Source organism: Globicephala melas, chromosome 15, assembly GCF_963455315.2.
Source record: "Globicephala melas chromosome 15, mGloMel1.2, whole genome shotgun sequence".
Classification (NCBI taxonomy): domain Eukaryota; kingdom Metazoa; phylum Chordata; class Mammalia; order Artiodactyla; family Delphinidae; genus Globicephala; species Globicephala melas.
In genome coordinates this window covers 41,666,943-41,686,574 of record NC_083328.1, presented here as the reverse complement: position 1 = coordinate 41,686,574, position 19,632 = coordinate 41,666,943, and the positions used below count along the sequence as shown (strand labels likewise).

The window sequence follows — 19,632 nt, the reverse complement described above, 5'->3', positions numbered from 1 at the left end:
CGGATAAAGTCAATATTTAAAAATCAACTCTTTATATATACAAGCAACAGGAAAATGACATTTAAAAGATATTACTTACAAAAACATCAAAATACATGAAATATCTACTAATTTTTTTCGTCCTCGGTTTTTTATTGTGATGATTCAAGACCCAGAGAAAAGCTACAAGGGCACAAGGAGTTCCCACATACGCCTCACCCACTTTCCCCAAATGCTGGCTCATCAGATGACACTAAAAGGAAAAGGCAAGTTTTCAAGTGGAAAAAGATACTTCCAATACAAAAAACCCACACACAAACTCATAACCAGACTATAAAAGAACTCCTACAAAGTAAAAAGAAAAAGGTAGACAACCCTGTAGAAAAATGGACAAAAGACCCAAACAAGCACATCACCAAAAAAGATAATCCAAGCAGTCAATAAACATGAAAAATTGCTCCAAGTCACCAAGAAGAGGCTAATTCAACGTGAGTGAGCTTCCACTACCCGTCCAACAGAGTGGCTAAAAGCGAACAGGCTGACAACACCAGGGGCTGGTTAGAGCAGGGAGCAGCTGGACCTCCCCCCGACTGCTGCGGGGATGTAAACCGGGCCGTGTCTGGCACTTCTCACGAAAGGTGACCGTGCACATAGCCCTGACCCTGCAGTTCTGGGAATGGACCGACCAGAAGCGTTTACAACACGCACCAGGATGTGAGAGCTTCACAGCGGTCCATTCCAAGCACCCCCAAGCTGGGGACCAACTCCACACTATCCCAACTGGACAGATAAATGACGGTCAGTCACATAATGGGACACAGGAAGCAATGAGAACAAATGAACTCGCGCTACAGCGACAGGCAGATAAATCTCAGAAGCAAAACATACAACTTTTTAGGACAAATTTAAAAAGGGTAACGGTGTTAAGAGACTGTTAGATACTACGTTAAAAAAAAAAAAGACAAAACTAATCTATGGAAGTCAGGTTGCCTTTAATGGGCAGGGGCAGTGGCTGGGGGAGGACACAATGGGGGGCTTCTTGGGCACCAGTAACTTTTTAATTAATTAATTTATTTGGTTGCGTTGGGTCTTAGTTGCGGCAGGCAGGCTCCCTAGTTGAGGCAAAGCGGGCTCCTTAGTTGCGGTTCGCCCGCTCCCCGGTTGTGGCATGCAAACTCTTAGTTGAGGCACGCATGTGGGATCTAGTTCCCGGACCACGGATCGAACCCAGGCCCCCTGCATTGGGAGCACGGAGTCTTAAGCATTGCACCACCAGGGAAGTCCCAACTTTCTGTTTCTTGATCTGAGTGGTGGTTACATGACTGTAATCATTTCATAAAAATTAAACTGTAGGGCTTCCCTGGTGGCGCAGTGGTTGAGAGTCCGCCTGCCGATGAGGGGGACACGGGTTCGTGCCCCGGTCCGGGAAGATCCCACATGCCGCGGAGCGGCTGGGCCCGTGAGCCATGGCTGCTGAGCCTGCGCTCCGCAACGGGAGAGGCCACAACAGTGAGAGGCCCGCGTACCGCAAAAAAAAAAAAAAAAAAAAAAATTAAACTGTACATTTATGATTTGGCACTTTATGTATGTTACATTTTAATAAAAAGTATATGTGAAAACATGTATAATAACCTAATTTTCAAAAATTGCATATATGAAGAATTAACAGAGAAACTGCTTATTTCACGATCATGGATCTATTGGTTTTTAAAATGTTTTACTATTATACACCATATTTTATTTAACTAATGTGTATTACAGTTAACATACATTTAAAACATCAGTTAAAAAAAAAAATCAGCCTCCCTACCTTCATAATCAGTTCCAATGCATACTCTGTGACTAATTTTATATTCTAAGCTTAATACCACCTGACTACTTGCAGTGTACTTCAAGCTCATTATTTTCTCTCAGCCTGGAGTATTCCAAATTCCCCCTTGTTGGCTCAATTTAAATATCGCATCCTGGCTGATTTTTTTCCATAAACTTTTTCACTCCTCCCATCCCCACCCCCTTTGAAAAGATATGTTAAATACAATGAGAGTCCCAGCACTGATCCTCAGGTGACTCAATGTTTACAAGTCACCAGGCAGAGAGGGCCACTTGTTTCTTGCTCAAAGTGAATCCCTACTTCACAAAGCATATTTCCTATTTTTTAATGATGTAATTAAAGAGATTCTAAGTGGAACAGATTCTAATCAAAGTTTCTAATCAAAGCTTCTTTGTAAGTATAAACAAATTTTATCTAATTAAGTGCTATAAAACAGCAAATGACGAGTTAGTCAAAGTAATAAAAGGGAAGAGGGGACCCCACTATTTTAAATAAAATGCCCAGATGCTGACAAGAGTTGTCTGTTTCCACAAAAGGCAAACTAAGAACTCTAGAATTGCAGGCCCTGAAAGGTATGAAATTCTTTACCTCTGGTATGACCTTGATAAATAAAAGAACTTTCTGACTTCTTTCTCTTACTGTTGGGACAGGATCCTGCAGGGTGGAAGGGGACCTCGGATGCAGTACTTGGATTTATATGAATCCCACACTGAGTGATTTTCTGGGAAGGGACTCCATGACTTTTACAGATTCTCATATGGCCTATGATTCCCTGATTAAGCACCACTGATCTAGGCAATATTTCCCCAAGTGTGATACATGTCACAGGTGGTAGAGAAGATGATTTTCTGGGGGTCCATGAACAAGCTTGTTCTCTTCGTGGTTGTATTCATTTTGATGTATATTTGAAAACATACAGCAAGCACATCAAAACCATAATGTATTGATACACTTTACAAATTAAAAATAAGTCAATTTAAGTTAGTGGGAAAAAAAAGACTTCAAAGTTTTAAGTAAGATGTCCAGGTGCCATCTGGATAAACTATGGTTTATCCTGCTGGCAGCAGGCCAGCAACTGGGCCTTAGGAAACAGGAGGTGGAAGGAAGCCACTTAACACAGAGCACGTGTGCTTTCACCTCTGCTACTCAAACCTCTTGCCACACCTCGGAAAGTCTACTCAATGCAACAACCTCAGAAATTCCCCACAACCATGGGCTTGCGGAGTACTGGCTAAACTAATCCACAGAGATTATACCTGGTTCTAGCACTTGCATCTCATTTTGTCCCCGTATTTGGAAGCTGTGATACCAGTAGAGATAGAAGTAAATGGCAAAGAGCCACAAGGAAAAAGGAACTGATAAAGAACGTCTGAGTAAACAGCTGGCTTTAACAATTAGCTGGAGATGCTCTCACCGCTCACTGGTGAGATCTCAGGGCACAGATAACTCCTACAAAGTGATTAGACTTTTCTGTTGTATGTGGTACATGTTGATACATATTCCGCATGCATTACAAATGGAAATACTCAGAAATGCTATTTGCTAAATTTTCGGGGGAAAGCAGCTGAGGGAACTACTGTAACCAAGCAGATCTCCAAGAAGCCCATTAAACCCTGTGCCCCTTCTGTGCTTCCTTCACTAAATAGAATAAAACCGCTGAAGTCCACAGATTTCATGGTGGAGTCTAACAATGCGCCATTCAGTGTCATTAAGCCACACAGAGAGACACACAGACAGACAGACAGACAGAACACGGTGAAAACAGGACCCTGAGAGAAGGAGACCATCAGAACTCCTTTCTTACAGGGCTTCAGGTTAAAAATGGTTTTGTAACTAAATCAGCATGCAAACAATACTAAGTACAAAGCATAAGTATTTCCCAACAATCCTCACTTTAATCTGGTTCTTTCTTTGACAGGTGTAACTGGTTTAAAAGGAGTTCTAAGGGTTCTCTGCAATAGAGTAGTCCTTCCTGTTTTTTCTAAATTTAATTTTTATCAACTATTTGAAACATTCAGAAAAAAACTTAAATGCTACAACAATTGGATTTAACAAATGTTAGCATCTTGCCACATTGTCTCCCTCCTCCCCACGCAGGGGCTGACTGGTGGGGCAGCAACCAGACAACCCGGAACGCAGAAGCACAGGCTTCACAAAGGAAGGGCTCTGAGAACTTGGCACGTGACCTACACTTCCCTGAAAATGAGCCCGGCCACAGAGCTCAGACACAACAGTTAATGGGGATACAGTTTAAAATTAATACAAAGTCCGAAGCCCAACACTCAACTATTTTCTCCCATTTCCACTGCAATCCAAATGCCATATAATCACTTTCACAGTTAACATTTCTGATTCACTTCTGCCCACAAAACAAGTTATAAGCGGTCAAGGAAAGGCCACAGTCTTCACAGAACCACAAGGTTAAAGGCATATTTCTACCTAAGGCAACGCCTGTCTTTATGTTAGGCAGTTACTAAGATACGATTTGAATTAAGAAACAGATACTGTTGCCTTTCAAGTAATTCCAATTCCATGTCTACTGCCCCATTACCTGTATTAATGGATAAACAGGAGCTTGTTTGGCATACCTTTTTCTGCATATGTTCACCCAGAAGCAGATTTAGAAATGAAAATAAGAAATCCAATTCATATTATTCAATTAACTATATACAGATAAGATAAAAATATCTGAAAGTCTGTATGAAGTATTCTCTTATAATTCTTCTAAACATTACGTTTTTAAGTCCACTATGTCTGCACTGACATAATAAATCTTTTTAGCAATGAAGATCAGAAGCCACCCTTTGTTGCAGTACTTAATTTAGCAGGTAAAATAATCCATTACTGAAAACTTACTTGACATAAGCTTTGGAATCTGGGCTTGTCCTCTCAACAGTGGCCGGTACAAGTTTCCCTGGTAAGTCGCAGGTGGTGGTGCAGCATTGCTGTAAACTCCAGTTCCAGAGCCTCTGGGCATAACATGGCTATAAAAGGACCCCCCAGCCAGCAAAACAATTATATAGACATATATCCAACACGTAATAAATAAATGTTGGCAGCCGTCTTTGTACTATTAGATCTGATTAAGACAATGCAAATTTAAAAGATTTATAATGGACAAAGTTCAAAACAGTACCCGATAATGGTGACAGCAAATATTCACTTATCACACCAAAGATTTTTAATAATCATGTAAATATTAATTACTTTATGCAAAAAATAATCTGAGTCTATTTCTCTTTTTTTGCATTATATTTTGTTTTGTCCTCAAAGACCCATGCTGTTGCTATCGCTACGCAGTTGACCCTTGAACAACGTGCGTTTGAACTGCGCAGGTCGACTTATAGGTGGATTGTTTTCAATAGTAAATACTAGAGTCCTATACAATCCACGGTTGAGGATTTTCGACTGCTCAGAGGGTCAGTGCCCCTAACCCCAGAGATGTTCAAGGGTCAACTGTATATACTACTACTCTATATCTTACTATTTTCAGTTTACTACTGATATATCAAACATTTCCCTATATCTTTCATAGTCTTCCTAGGTGTTAACATCTATACCTATAGAATATTTACATGTTGATATCTCATATTTTACTAAACTAGTCCACCATTTAGTACCAGTAGTATAGACAACAATGCCTAGAGAGATCTGGGCATATAACCAGGCTCCTCTAAAATATCTTCTCAGGATAAATTCCAATAAGCAGGAATCTGGATCAAAAGTTCAGAGTACCTTCAGAACTTAAAACTCTATTTAGAGGTATTTCTATGTTGCTTTCCAAAATGGCTGAAATAATGCAAAAAAGAAATCTTTTAAGAATATTTTAGATTTGCATTTCTTTTACTATTAAGAATGAAGACGACCAACCAACCACAATAGAAACTATCCTAAGCAGTTAATCCCCACAACAACTTCATGAGTTAAGTAGGTGTGATTATGATTCCCATTTTACACACAGGAAATGGAGGCACAGGGCGGTTCAGTAACGTGAACAAACATATCAAGTGGTAGACAAGGCATCTGATCCAGACGTTTAGGATCCAAAACCCATGACCCCACTGTCCCTTACTAGCCACTGTATAAAGTACACGCTGCTGATGGTAACCTACTGCCTAAATCCCATTTTGAATCTTAAGGTTTTCCTATGAATTGGAAATATCTATTTTTGAGTTATCATCATTAATTCATAGATGATAACTCATTAATATTTACCCCAGCACATTGCTCTTTTTATCCCAGCTTTATGTGTTACCGTTTCAAAGCTCCCTCTTTTATATACGGTTGTCTCCATAACTAGGAAAAAGACAATTTGATAGCTAATAAGGGCAAAGGATAAAAATCAGAAATTCACAGCAGAGGAGATACAAATGGCCAGCAGACATCTTAAAAGAGACTCAACCTGACTAACAGGCCAGAAAACACATTAAGGCAGCACGGAGACATCAGTGCTTAGGTACAAGCCCCGGAGGTGATGGCTCTGCTCAGAGGTACTGGGGACACCCGGACATGAACTCGGCCAGAACTTTCTTGAGGGTAAAGAGCATGTTTTATTCTTTTGAAATAACAGTCTTCTAGACAGCAAAATCTCTTAAGAGAAAATAACGGAATTCTCAAGCAACACATAAAGCAACATACAGACCAAAGAAACGGAAGTGAATTTTAAAAAATGAAGAAAAGCAGAAAAGTATCAAAGTCATTAAAATATCTGCAAAATAGTTGTATTTAATTAAATATTAAATATTTGTGGCATAAATGCTGACTTAATGCTTTGTGGAAGACCCAGAAAAAGCAAAATACACACACAGAGAAACCTACCACTCACCCCAAAGCCCTGAAGGCCGCTGGATCCAGGTGGACGGGCCGCCGGTCCCGGTTAAAGCCGAGCTGGGGCTTCCACTGCCGCCCATTGCTGGATTTCTCCCAGTCGCCAGGTTTCAGTACCGGTGCAGGTTTTCTAACCATTTGAAAATACAAAATTTAGTTATAGGGATGAACTTCGTTTACACAAAATAAACCTGGAGAGTTTTATAGATGCACTGTTGTTTACCTTGCTCCCGGAAGCATTATGGCTTTAAAAACGTAATCTTCAGCAAACTGTGGGTCTTTAAAATTAATACTAGAAGAGAACAATACACATTTTAGTGATTACACTGGATTAGCCTCACTTAACTATCATGTAAACTCAGGTACTTTTCACCGTTATTTTATTTATTTTTTTTTGGCCTCACTGCGTGGCTTGCAGGATCTCAGTTCCCCCACCAGGGACTGACTCTGGGCCCCGGCAGTGGAAGCCTGGAATCATAACCACTAGGCCACCAAGGAACTAGGCACTTTTGACCTTTACACAGAATAACTAAAATTCAAATGTTCTCCAAAAATGATCTTAGGGGCTTCCCTGGTGACGCAGTGGTTGAGAATCCGCCTGCCAATGCAGGGGACATGGGTTCGAGCCCTGGTCTGAGAAAATCCCACATGCCGAGGAGCAACTAGGCTCGTGAGCCACAATTACTGAGCCTGCGCATCTGGAGCTTGTGCTCTGCAACAAGAGAGGCCGCGATAGTGAGAGGCCCGCGCACCGTAATGAAGAGCGGACCCCGCTCGCTGCAACTAGAGAAAGCCACGCACAGAAACGAAGACCCAACACAGCAAACATAAATAAATAAATAAATAAATAAATAAGCTTTCATAAAAAAAAAAAGAAAGAAAGAAAAGAAAAGAAAAAAAAATGATCTTAGTCACTGGATTTTGCCAAATTGCCAAATGGCTAAACATCTTCCTCACCAAACCGCCACTAATTTCCAGGATGGCCCTCGTGTAACTTTCTGTGCAACAGTCATGTTCAAGCTAATTGTGAGTGATCACAGAGAAATAACAGACACTGCCTGCCCAACTCTTGAGAAATTCCAGTATAATATCAGAGACAGGTCCAAGAGGTTTCCAACAACAAAAAACAAAAAACACCTTTCATTTTGTTCAGGCCATGGCAAAGACCCTCCCTCTGGCATCTTAGAGAAGATCAGCTCTTGTTACAAGAAAGATGCAAACAACAACAGAAACATTTGCAAAATCAAAAAAGAACACAAATAATCCACAGGGGAAAAAACACAAAACATCCCAGTTGGAAGCCTGTATCCTGCTCTACTAATGTGTGTTTCTGTGATAATGTAACAGTCACCATTTGAACACTACACAAAGGCTGTACATTCAGACTAACAAGCTGGGCCAAACTCCTTTCTGGTGAGGGGTGTGTGTGTGTGTGCAGGCGCCTCCCAAAGCACACAAGTCTTCCTTCTGACACAGCAACGTCTCTTCTAGGACTCTGGATACGCGCCTGGTTTATACTTAAGGATGCTCATAACATCAGTATTCATAATGTTGAAAAACTGTAAAACCTAAGTGTATGGACAATAGTGGACTGGTTAAAGAAACTATGGTTCTTTCTAAAAACGGTATGCTCAATTGATATTTTTTAAAATGTAACAAAATACTTAATGACGTGGGAAAAGTACACATGCAACAGACTAGACACACATTCACCAAAAGGTTACTTGCACATTCAACCATTTCCTTTCCTTCTTTTTGCTTTTTTATATTCTCCAAAGATCCTCCAAAGATTACAGATTACAGTTGCAATCAGTGAAAAAAGGTTTTATTGAACTGGTTGACATTTTAGATAGCTAACTTTTTTTTCCTCTTCAAATACTGCCACTTAAAATAATTAGGGCCCATCTGCTATAGAGAAATTTTCGTTGCAGTAGGATTTAACTGTATATTTTAAGTACACAAAAATAGTTTCATTTATAATAAAGATGCTATAAGCTCAAGAACAGCTGAACAACACTTCATTTATTCAATCTGTTCCTCTTACAAACTCACTCTTCACCGCAACTGTCTTTATCTCAGATGTTCTCTATTCCAGATGGCTTAGGGCAGGGCCAGGCACGACAGGCAGTATGAAAGGTTTAAGAGGGTGAAAGAGAAAGAGATAGGTATCTGGGTCTGTTAGGGCTTTGCAGATACATAGTAAAGAGAGAAAACTGGGGACTTCACTGGCAGTCCAGTGGTTAGGACTCCGAGCTTCTACTGCAGGGGACACAGGTTCGATCCCTGGTCGGGGAACTAAGATCTCACAAGCCACGTGGAGTGGCCAAAAAAAAAGAGAGAGAGAGAGAGAGAGAAATCTGGTGATAAAGCAAGACTTGCAACTAAAGTATCTCAAAATACTTCTCTTAGTGTCAGCAGGCCTTTTCGGCAGTTTACCAAACAAATTTTCAGAGTGCCCACTGCATACACGGTCTCACGGTGGGATCAGGGGCACAAACGCTGACCAAGCACGGAGCCTGCCTCCCCTTCTAATAGGGGAAATAGACAGAAAAGGTTTAATAACAGTTTAATAAGGGAGAAAGTGGAAAAGGCAACAACAGGCACAGGAAAGATGCTGAATCAAAGCATGTGAGTGCACATGCCTTCCACACACACGCCCTTGTGAGTGTGGGCTAAATGCATGTATGTATGGGGGAGGGGGGTCTTTCACCTGGGACCAAGGAAGACAGCACCTAACAGGCTATGGTTGAAGGTGGGACAGGACTGGCTGCAGGATGGAACAGACATGGAAAGGGGTAGCTCCGTTTAATTGGAGCAGCCTTCTCAATGGGGATCTGGGAGAGAAGTAACAAGCCCTACAAAAAATGATTTGAGTGACTACATACATTCTCAGTTCTCCCAAGGAAGATACATAACCAGTGCCATTCTAAAGGCACAGGATACAAACTGGTTCATTACATGCAGTAGATGCTTTAAGTTCTCAAGACTTAATTCTCAGGTGGGACCCCGGTTGAGAAGGGCTGAACTGGAATGAAAAAGTATGTGAACAGAAGTGGGCAGTAAGACGGCCTGGTTGAACTGGAATGTTGTCATGAAGGGCTTGTTCTGACCACAACGTAAGGCCACTTCAAGTTGTCAGAGAGTAAAAGCAATCCAAGATGCAATTCAGAAAGAACCACCCGGCCACACTGCATTAGAAAGATGGGGCGAGAACCAAAAGGAGGTCACAGTCCTAGCCTAGGGAATGCTGGGCGAGCTAAAGAAATGGCAGGGCTGGAGCTGGAAGGAAGATCATGCTTAGGTGAGGGCTCTAGGGGAACACCTGCAAGGCGCGCATAGAAAGAGCTGAAACTAAGAAGTGAAAGAAACAGCCAAGTAACAAGCTCCCAGGGAGAAGAGAGAATCCCAGGTCATAGGGATAATCTCTCTCGAAAGACAACGGTTACAAGAGGTTTAATGAGAGCTGAAGGTAATGTTTGAGAAAACAAATCCATTTATTCATCAAATATGTGCAGTTTATTATACGTCAATTATTCCTCAATAAAACTGTTTTTAAAATTCCACTATTCATGTTCATGCTCTGAAAGGGAAAACATTTCCAAGCTAATAAGAAAACAATCTCCAATATCTCTCCCACTTCCCCTCAGAACTACACTTAACAGTGTGATCTTATACTTAATATGGTTCAAGCCATTGGGAGACAGAAAAGGAGTATTTAAAAATAAGTTTGGAGGTCCCCCACTGAAGGGACAAGGGACACAACTTATGATCTGAAAGATTAAAGCATTCATTCCCCTTGGATCTTTGAGAACAATTTGAAGACTTATTCTCTCCTAGAAAGAGTTAAGCTTTGACTGGTTGTGATATTTTTTGTATTTTAATTTGTTCCCCAAAATATATACTAAGAACTATTATGTTTCTAGAAACTAAAGTAACAACAGAAGCTAAAGCACAACTCTACTGTACTTTTTTCCAATGTGATAACATCAGCCACAACTTAAACTTCCTAAAAGTAAAACAGACTTAGGCAGGAACCCATTAGGCAAAGGTCCAAAGGGTAACTTTTTATTTGGATCCAAACTTTCAAAGTGCTTTTGGTTTTTTTCAGGTTAACGTAATTCAAATTTTTATAGGTAGAGCATTAAAAATAATGGAAATAATTCCATTATACTAAAATATATAAATAAAAATAACGGGGAAAAAATATAGATTCCTCTGAGAAATTCCCACCATTAGAAACAAGAGGCATTAATTGTGGAGAGTTTACTGGGGAGGGAAAGCAGTAATATGGAGATAAAGTCAGAAGCACCCTCAGGGAGGAGACGAGTTAACAGAAGAACCTCTGGACCCAACAGGCTGCCCGGCTAAGGTCAGAGAACGGTGCGTAGATTCATATTGTTTCATCTAACTGGTGAACAGCGGAGGGGGTTTAACCACTCCCTCGAGGTGGAACAGCGCCGAGTCAGCCAGCATAAGCTTCTACCCTCCAGACCAGCTCCGACGAGGGCTTGTACAGTAGATCCCCTCCTTGGTTAGGTAACCTCCCTATTATTTTAATCACTTAATTGTCTTCATAAACACACTAAGGACAATATAAATTAAAAATTTTAAACCTAAGCATAGTTGTAAAGTAAGGAAACTGAACAGTGCTTTTATTTTTATCACAAGTAGCACTTTAGACACTTTGCAGCAAAGTCTCAATAGAAAAAAACCAGAATGCACAACACCTTTTCCAATTCCATTCACTTTAAGAATTATCCTTATAAACGCTATTTAAGTACTACTATTGTTTGAGAGTGCTAGGACACATCACAAAGAAAGCAGAAAACTCCAGAAATCTTTTCATTTTTACCTTTCCCTGATACATTCCATAATTAATGCTCAATCAGCAAACCACTGCAAACTGTTCACGATTCATATACTTGACATTTTAAAGCACTTAAAGAGTTTATAGGACTTAACAATGTCTTTTCTGACATCCTATCAGAGGAGGTTAACCAGCTGTGTCCTATGAAGTATTACAGGCAGTGAAAGTTAAACCCTCCCAAGTGTTCCCAACCATCAACTCTGTTACTGATTCCGTGTGTCCTCCACTTCTTCAGGTTTTGGATCTCAAGTTACCTGCTTGCCAACCATGAGTCTTACAAACATGGCAGTAATGGTCATTACATTAAAAATCTATCTTCACGTACATCCACATTTTAAAAACATCTCCTTGAAGACAGAAAACATTCTATCCCTTGCCTGATCCATCCAAAAGTGAACACAGAACGTTTGAGAAGCAGTCCTCTGAAGAAGTAAGTCTGGGCTCTTAGAAGAATCTGGCAAACACAGGTTCCAACACTATGAAAGCCAAGCTTTTACATGGGTTTAGAAGGATGCCAGGTGCCATGAGAGAAAAAGAGAAATCTGACAATGCTACTAATGAAAACATCTCTAAAGATTACATAAACCCAGATTACCTTTGAGAAGAGAAGAAAAGCAATGAAGGGTAGGCAAAGGGAAGAGCATTCCAAGCACTGGGAGGAAGGCACAGAGATGAGTGGGACACGGAAGGGACCAGCCTAGAGAGCAAGGAGGAGGTGTCCCTGAGGAGCTGTGGGCACTCAGGCACAGAGCACGGCTCCACCAAATTAGGGCAGGAACCAAAGATCGCCGAGGGGTGGCAGTGTTTAAGAAAGATGAGACAACAGATTCAGTGGGAAGGAAGGTGGCATTAAAAAAAAAAATCAGCTGGGAGAGCACTACGGTAATCCAGGAGGAGCGAGTACAGAACAGGCTCACTGGGAAAAGCCAGATATGAAAAATAATTGGGAAGAAAAAAATATTCCAGAGCAGTAGTGTAGGTACATGGAGTCCTGTAAAGTGAGAAGCCAAAGCTCCTAAGTCTGGGCATCTGGGGGAACAGGAGGTCGAGGGACAGAACGGAGAGATGGGCAAGGAGGCGTGTGAGGGGCGCAGAACAAAGCAGCCAGTGTGGACACAGAGTCCGAGGTGAGACCAAGGGGGTGTGTGTGCATCTACTCCCCCAGATGGATAGAAAATTGTGCTGCTACACCAGGAAGATAACTTTTTTGTAATTTAAAAATCATATACAGGTTTTATATGTTTAAATTTGACAAAGAATTATTCTAAAATACTATGCTAAGCAAATTACAATGGTGGAGGAAGAGCAGACTGAGGAAAATTCAGGGAGATAGCTCAGCTCTGTTCAAAGTTAAACTACTACTATGTTGAACGACTTATGGAATCAGAATTGGAAAAAAAAATCCTAGGTAACTGCTGATTGTATTCTTTAAGAATCCTTCTATGAATTTAAGACACTTCAATAACTTCTAAAATATACTTTCTCAATACTATAGATAAGACCTAACACGATGGGAAGAATCTACCTAAAGTCAATGTGAGGAAACAACTTCTCAAACATGGAATGCAATACCAGATGCATGCAAACAGAGAAGGGGGAAAATATCAAGAGTCAAAACAGAACTGGCAGCTGACTATGGAAGCTACCTTTTCAGATTTTTTGTTTATAAAGCAAAAAAAAAAAAACACTGGGCTACACAAGAAACCCTGAAACAAACACACGCAAAACTACAGTAAACTGCATCTCAGCCTCAACATGACCCCTCAGAGAAAACACTGAAAATCACCTCATACGGTAAGAGTTAACACTTTGGTCTTTCACGAAATCTCTAGGAAATCAACTCAATTAAGTCAATTTTATTATGAAGTTATATTCAATATATACTTGAATATACAGCTGAATCTCAGATTTCTTTTATAAATTAATAAATCTTGTAAAAACAGTGGATACCAAACAACACCAAAGGCCATTTCAGGCTCAGAAATCACCACCACCATATCATCATACAAACAAAAACTCCAGGATCTGTCAAGTTTGTAACTCTTCCCTTGCGCAAGCCTCTATCCTAATTAGATAGTTAAGATGAATTAACTATTTCTAGAGGGCTGTGAAGGAAGACCCTTGAGAACATGCTGAGAAATTGAGGAGCACAGCAAACAGAGAGGACAGGTGGGAGTTAACTGGCCTGAAGCTCGGCTGGGAGCCAAAGACCCCAGGGGTTAATACACAGAGTCCACACTGGCTCTGCCGCAGCCAGACTGTTTTGTGGTGGGCACAGCAGCTTGGCTTACGGTTCTGAATCCCACCCTTAACAAAAGAGCCCACAGACAAAGAGCCAGGACGAATTATGTGCAAAGATAAACTAAAATTGTGGGTAGAGATAAATAAAGGCAACTGGTTTAGGAAGATTTTCCAAATTCACAATGGTTTTCTTTACGTAAAAGCCTTTCTAGAATGGCAGTTGCTCTCTAAAGCCATGAAAGACAGGAAAATAAACATGCTTATACGTCACAATGAGAAATCTAAGTAAAATCCAAAATATTCCCTGAGAATGAGAGAAATAAAGGAGTATTCAGGAACAGCTTTTACAAAATCCTTGAATTACTAGAATATTTGCCCTACTCTCATCTAAAGACTGAAGAAAACAAAAACATAAACCCTGCCATCAAGATTAGTACTTACATACAACAGTTACATAAATGAGTAGTAAGTTTGATTTTTATCTAAATAGCCATATTATATTTTACATACTCAGTAGAAAATGCTGTCACCATTGAAGAAATGAAGTATAAGTTTTCCAGATAGCAGAAATTAGCCCCTTAAGTTTAAAATTGTTGATAAAAAAATTCCACAAATTCGTCTATCTCATCTTAACCAAAATAAAGTATATTAACAGTTTTGTTTTTAAACTCAGCAGGGCCACGACCATAAATGTAATAAATAGTCTTACAATACGGTGAAGCTGTGTGGGCCTCTGGGGTGAAGAGGTCTGTTTGCACATACACAGCAAACTACTCCTGGAAACTCCTACTTTCTGCCTCCCACTTTTCTAATCCAGGAAGAATTAGAGGTTGTTAGGGGAAACCAGAAAGCAGAGAAGCAAGCTTGTTAAATCAGTAACCTTAACAATATACATAATTTAAAGTCAAGAGGCTCTACTAGGAGGTCTGCAACACAGGGACTCTCCAATCTCAAAGCACTGCTGGAATAACAGCTACCATTTCCCGGTGAACCAGTCTTCTTAAACTTATCTGCAAGTTCAGAGCTGCATTCTGGGCAAATGTCAGCAGTTTGGGGAAACTTACCTGATCGCAGCGTTCTGTGTCAGATCCCTTAACATGGGAACAGGAGAACATACTATTCTAAAAAGAAACAAGAGAAGAACCATCTATTTGTGAATCGTAACCTTTTGGATAAGTGGAAGCAAGATGTTGCTATGTTTCTGAGGAAATCATTAAAATGCACCAGCAAAACAATATAATCGTATATATCTTTAAAAAAGGGCCTTGTCTTCCTTGCTTGTAATCTCACTAACAGAAAACAATTATGGGCAAAGGGCTTTTATCAGAATTTGTAAAGAATACCTACAAACCAAAAAGGGGGAGGTGGGGGGACAGATAACTTAACAGGAAAACAGAACAGGTATTTCATAAATGAGGAAAACCAAATAGTTAAGAGATATACCATACAGCATTCAATTTCATTAGTCATCAGAGAAATACAACTGTCAACCCCAAGATCCCAACAAGCATCCACCAAATTGACAAAACGTAAGGTCGTGACAATCCCAAGAGTTTACGAGAACAGAGCAACAGGATCTCTCACAAACTGACACAGATTATAAAACAGTGTAATCACTTTGGAAACCCCCCCGATATTATCTAGAAAAGATGAAGATACACATATTTTATGACCCGCAATTCTATTCCTGGATCTATATACCCTTGAGCAGCAGTTCTCAAACTCTGATCTCAGAGCCCCTTTACACTCTTATCAATTGAGGACCCCAAAGAACTTCTGTTCATGTTGGTTATATCTGTCAATATTTACCTATTAAAAATTAAAACTAAGACATTTTTTAAACACTAATTTAAAGATAATACTAATAAACCTACTATTGAAAACCTAATAAGACAATTTAGTAATAAACCTACCATTAATTTATATAACATTTTTATGAAAAAAACACTATATTTTACAAAGCAAAACAAAAACAAATGAGAAGAATGTTACTGTTTTAACTTTCTTTAATACATGGCTTAGTATCTATCTTAATAGCTGGATTCTGTTATCCACTTCTGATTCAATCTCTTGAGGTATCACACTACATTTAGCCTCTGGAAAACTCCACCATACACTCAAGGGAGGAAAAGAGAAAGGCAAACAGCATCATAACATCTTAGTATTATTATGAAAATAGTTTTGACCTTGCGGATTGCCCCAAGAGCTGGGCTTTGACCCCAAGTCTTTTTTTAGTCCAGGGGTATTCTGTTGTTGTTTTGTTTTCTCACTACTTTCTCATTATTACTAGAAAATGAAACATTTAGGCAACAAAGTAAAAATGCTAACTATACATCCTCCCAATCGCTTCAATTATATACAATGAATACTTACTGATCTGGAAGAATGGCTTCTTCATCCAAAGAAAACTTTCCTTGAATCCCATGGCATAGTTCAGGTGGTACATCCACTGACTGTGGAAAAACACAGCCCTGATTATACACCCAAAAGACTGGAAAGCAGGGACTAAAACATATGCTTGTTCGTCAACGTTCACAGGAGTAACATTCCTAACAGCTAAAAGGTGGAAACCACTGAAGTTCCCATCAACAGATGAGTGGATAAACAAAATGTAGCGTATACACACAATGGAATATTATTCAACCATAAAAGGAAGGAAATTCTAACACAAGATGGCTGAACCTTGAAAAATTATGCTAAGCCAAGTGAGCCAGACACAAGAGGACAAATACTACTGTATGATGCGACTTGCGTGAGGTATCAAGATTAGACAAATTCATAGAGTCAGAAAGAAGAAGAGAGGTTACCAGAGGCTGGGAGGAGGGGAGGATGGAGAGGCAGTGTTTAATGTTGTTTAATGGGTACAGAGCTTCTGATGGGGAAGATGAAGTTCTGGAAACGGACAGTTGGTGGTAGTTGCACAACTTTGTACATGGTCTTAATGCCACAGAATTATACACTTAAAAATGCTTGAAATGGTAAATCATGTTTATATTTTACCAAATTTAAAAAGGGTATTCCTGATTAATTAACTAGGTATTCCTGATTAATTAACCAAATAAATATACTGTTTAAAAACACTTCATGTTGGAAGGGAGACTGTACCTCTGTGGAACCTGTCTTGTACAGCTCTAAAAGGAAGTCGTGCAGTGGGTGATGCTTCCCCACAAATAAGACATCACCTCCAAGACTGTTTCTTCTAGCTGGGGGGAAAGTAGGAAAAGAATAAAGATCAAACCATTGTATCTGCAAGAGCAATTTTTATGACAACAAAATTAAAAGATGCATCTAAATTTTAAAAACTTAAAGTCTGTGAAAAATAATTTAACAATAGGTCTAAATAGGTGATATGTCTCTGCAGAAGAAAAAAAAACTTTGATGATAAGGTTTCAAAAATCAATGACTATCAAAAAAATTACTAAAATATACCTGAATCATTATGGGATTGCAAGATAAGGGTCAAAGTTTTCTTATTTATACAGAACTCAATTTCTTATTATAAGAAACAAACATTCCCTGAGAAAACACTAATTTTATCATCTGAGAACAAAAATTATCCTAAGGATGGTTAATGGAGATATTATTTCTATAGGTTTGTTACACTGGTATTAAATAAATTTTCCAATTGAGCCCAGCCTTGCAATTTTCCCAATATTTTAACTGTCAGTATTAATGACAAAATCCTACTTTTTGTGAAAAATAACATTTCAAGTTAACACTCTGAGAGCAAATGCTTTTGACTCAACCTTCAAGCAAAGTTATTGTTATTTGGGGGGTAGGGGAGGAGGAAGGGAAGAAGGGAGATGGAGGAAATCTAATACTTATAACTTAAAAGTTTCATTTAATTACTATTCAATTTACAGGTAATAAATTTTAAGAAACAAATTTAACTTTTGTTACAAAGAAGTAAAATCAGTGATTTTGCCCCCTTTGTGAAAAATTCACAAATGAAAAAAAAAGGTCTAATATTTTCTTTTTTTTTTGCGGTACACGGGCCTCTCACTGCCGTGGCCTCTCCTGCTGCGGAGCACAGGCTCCGGACGCGCAGGCTCAGCAGCCATGGCTCACCGGCCCAGCCACTCCGCTGCATGTGGGATCTTCCCAGACTGGGCACGAACCCGTGTCCCCTGCATCGGCAGGCGGACTCTCAACAACTGCGCCACCAGGGAAGCCCAAAAGGTCTAATTTTATAAGGAAACGTGAAGTCTGTGTCCCACAGACTCACTGCTGACTGAGTGGGGCGTCGGCCTTACTCTCTTCGGGGGTGAGGTCCGGGTACACCTCTTCCAGGGCAGCTCGCAGTCTTCGCTCATCCACGAACGGCAACAGAGCCACACCTGGGGACATAAAGGCACACCAACCGCCCAGCTATTAGGGTCACCTAAATTCCAACTGGTCCAAATGAACATTTCTAGTAGAATATCCCTGCTAATATAAAAACATTTGGGAACTGAACTCTAATCTTTAGCCAAAATTCAAATGTAGAAGAAAAAATTCCAAATTCCCCACCCTTAAAGTGGCTCATATGGAAAACCATGTTTGATCTTAACTCTGTGATAATAAAATTTTTTAATTAAATGAACAAGTGGCCACCTAGACACCAGCCTCTCTCTGTTCTCGCCCTCCTTACTAGATGCCCTCGGGCAAACCAGTCAATCTCCCAAAGGCTTGGGTTCATCCTTTCATCTTTTTAGGACCTTGGTTTCTTCTTTTGTACAGAGATCATTCAACAAAAATACTCAGAAGTTCTGTTTAACTAGAATACTTGAAATGACTCCTGCAGCTCTAAAATTGCATAATATTCTGTTATATTTTAAGACCTAATAATTAACTTACACACACAAAAATTTTAGACACTTGTTTGCTTAAATTTTAGGGGCGGGTAGAACAGATGATTATTTTCAGGTTGAAAATTGTCCCCTGGAGTGTGCTAGAATTGAAATCATTGCTTTATCTGGACCCATGTGCATAATCTTCAAAGAAGCACACCAGTAATACGATATCTATTACTAGAAAAATATACGAAGTTATTGAAGCATAATAAGTGCTGCTGTATACAGTAAAAATAGTATTTTGGCCAAATAAAAATTTTAAGATAAATAGCAAAGAGAAATGTTAAATAAAGCTAAATAATTTTGAAACTACTCCCACTCAAAACTGCTGTATTTGTGATATTTTCCCTTTAAAATGATGAGAAATGAAAGGTTTCCAAAGTTGTCATTAATTATTTAGCTACCATATTTTCAAAGTTAGGAAACGTCTTCAATTGTACTACAAGTAAGGAGAATACCTAGTTGAGAATACTAACTTCTAGTGTGAATTTTATGGGGCCTAAAAAACTGGTAAACACTTAGATGGAAAAAACCTAGAAAGTTGTTCAAGTGGTAATTAGTCATTCACTTAACAAAAGTTATAACATGAAAAACTACAACATTATCTAGCTTTCATTTTCTACCTACTAGATTTAGGATCTAAACAAATTATCAGAAAGACTTTCCTACAATATCAACTCCAGAAGCTAATTCCAAACAGTAAGCAACTTGCAGTGCTAATGACAGCCATATGGTTAACAAGTAACAAATGAGCCCTACTGGCCAAGGGAGGAAGGAACGCCTTACACCCAGGTGTGACAGTGGTAGTGCTTGAGAATGAGTTGATAGTAAAAATGAGAGTAGCAGCAGCTATTTTTTTCTGAGCACCTATTTCCTATGTTACATGCTTTGGTTCATTTAAACCTCTCAACAGCCCAGAGGCAGCCCAAATAGTGGTAATATTTAGTTAAACACAGTGGTCACTCTCTGGGTTCAGATCTTAGTTCTGACACTGTGTGACTCTGATCAAATTACTTAAATTCTCTGTTCATATATAAAATACACAGCATTCGAAA

The 19,632-nt window shown here is 39.5% G+C and overlaps 1 protein-coding gene across 2 annotated transcripts in view; it reads right to left on the bottom strand.

The window, feature by feature from the left end:
• XRN2 (5'-3' exoribonuclease 2) overlaps positions 1 to 19,632 on the bottom strand; it is an 80,017-nt gene that overhangs the window by 14,301 nt on the left and 46,084 nt on the right. For both annotated transcript variants that reach the window (XM_030872480.2, XM_030872481.2), the window contains 7 exons: positions 17,999 to 18,082; positions 16,851 to 16,948; positions 16,119 to 16,198; positions 14,810 to 14,866; positions 6,861 to 6,929; positions 6,636 to 6,767; positions 4,667 to 4,794 (listed from right to left, as the gene is read on the bottom strand). In XM_030872480.2, the coding sequence (XP_030728340.1) occupies positions 4,667 to 4,794; positions 6,636 to 6,767; positions 6,861 to 6,929; positions 14,810 to 14,866; positions 16,119 to 16,198; positions 16,851 to 16,948; positions 17,999 to 18,082 (648 nt within the window). The remainder of the gene's footprint in view (positions 1 to 4,666; positions 4,795 to 6,635; positions 6,768 to 6,860; positions 6,930 to 14,809; positions 14,867 to 16,118; positions 16,199 to 16,850; positions 16,949 to 17,998; positions 18,083 to 19,632) is intronic.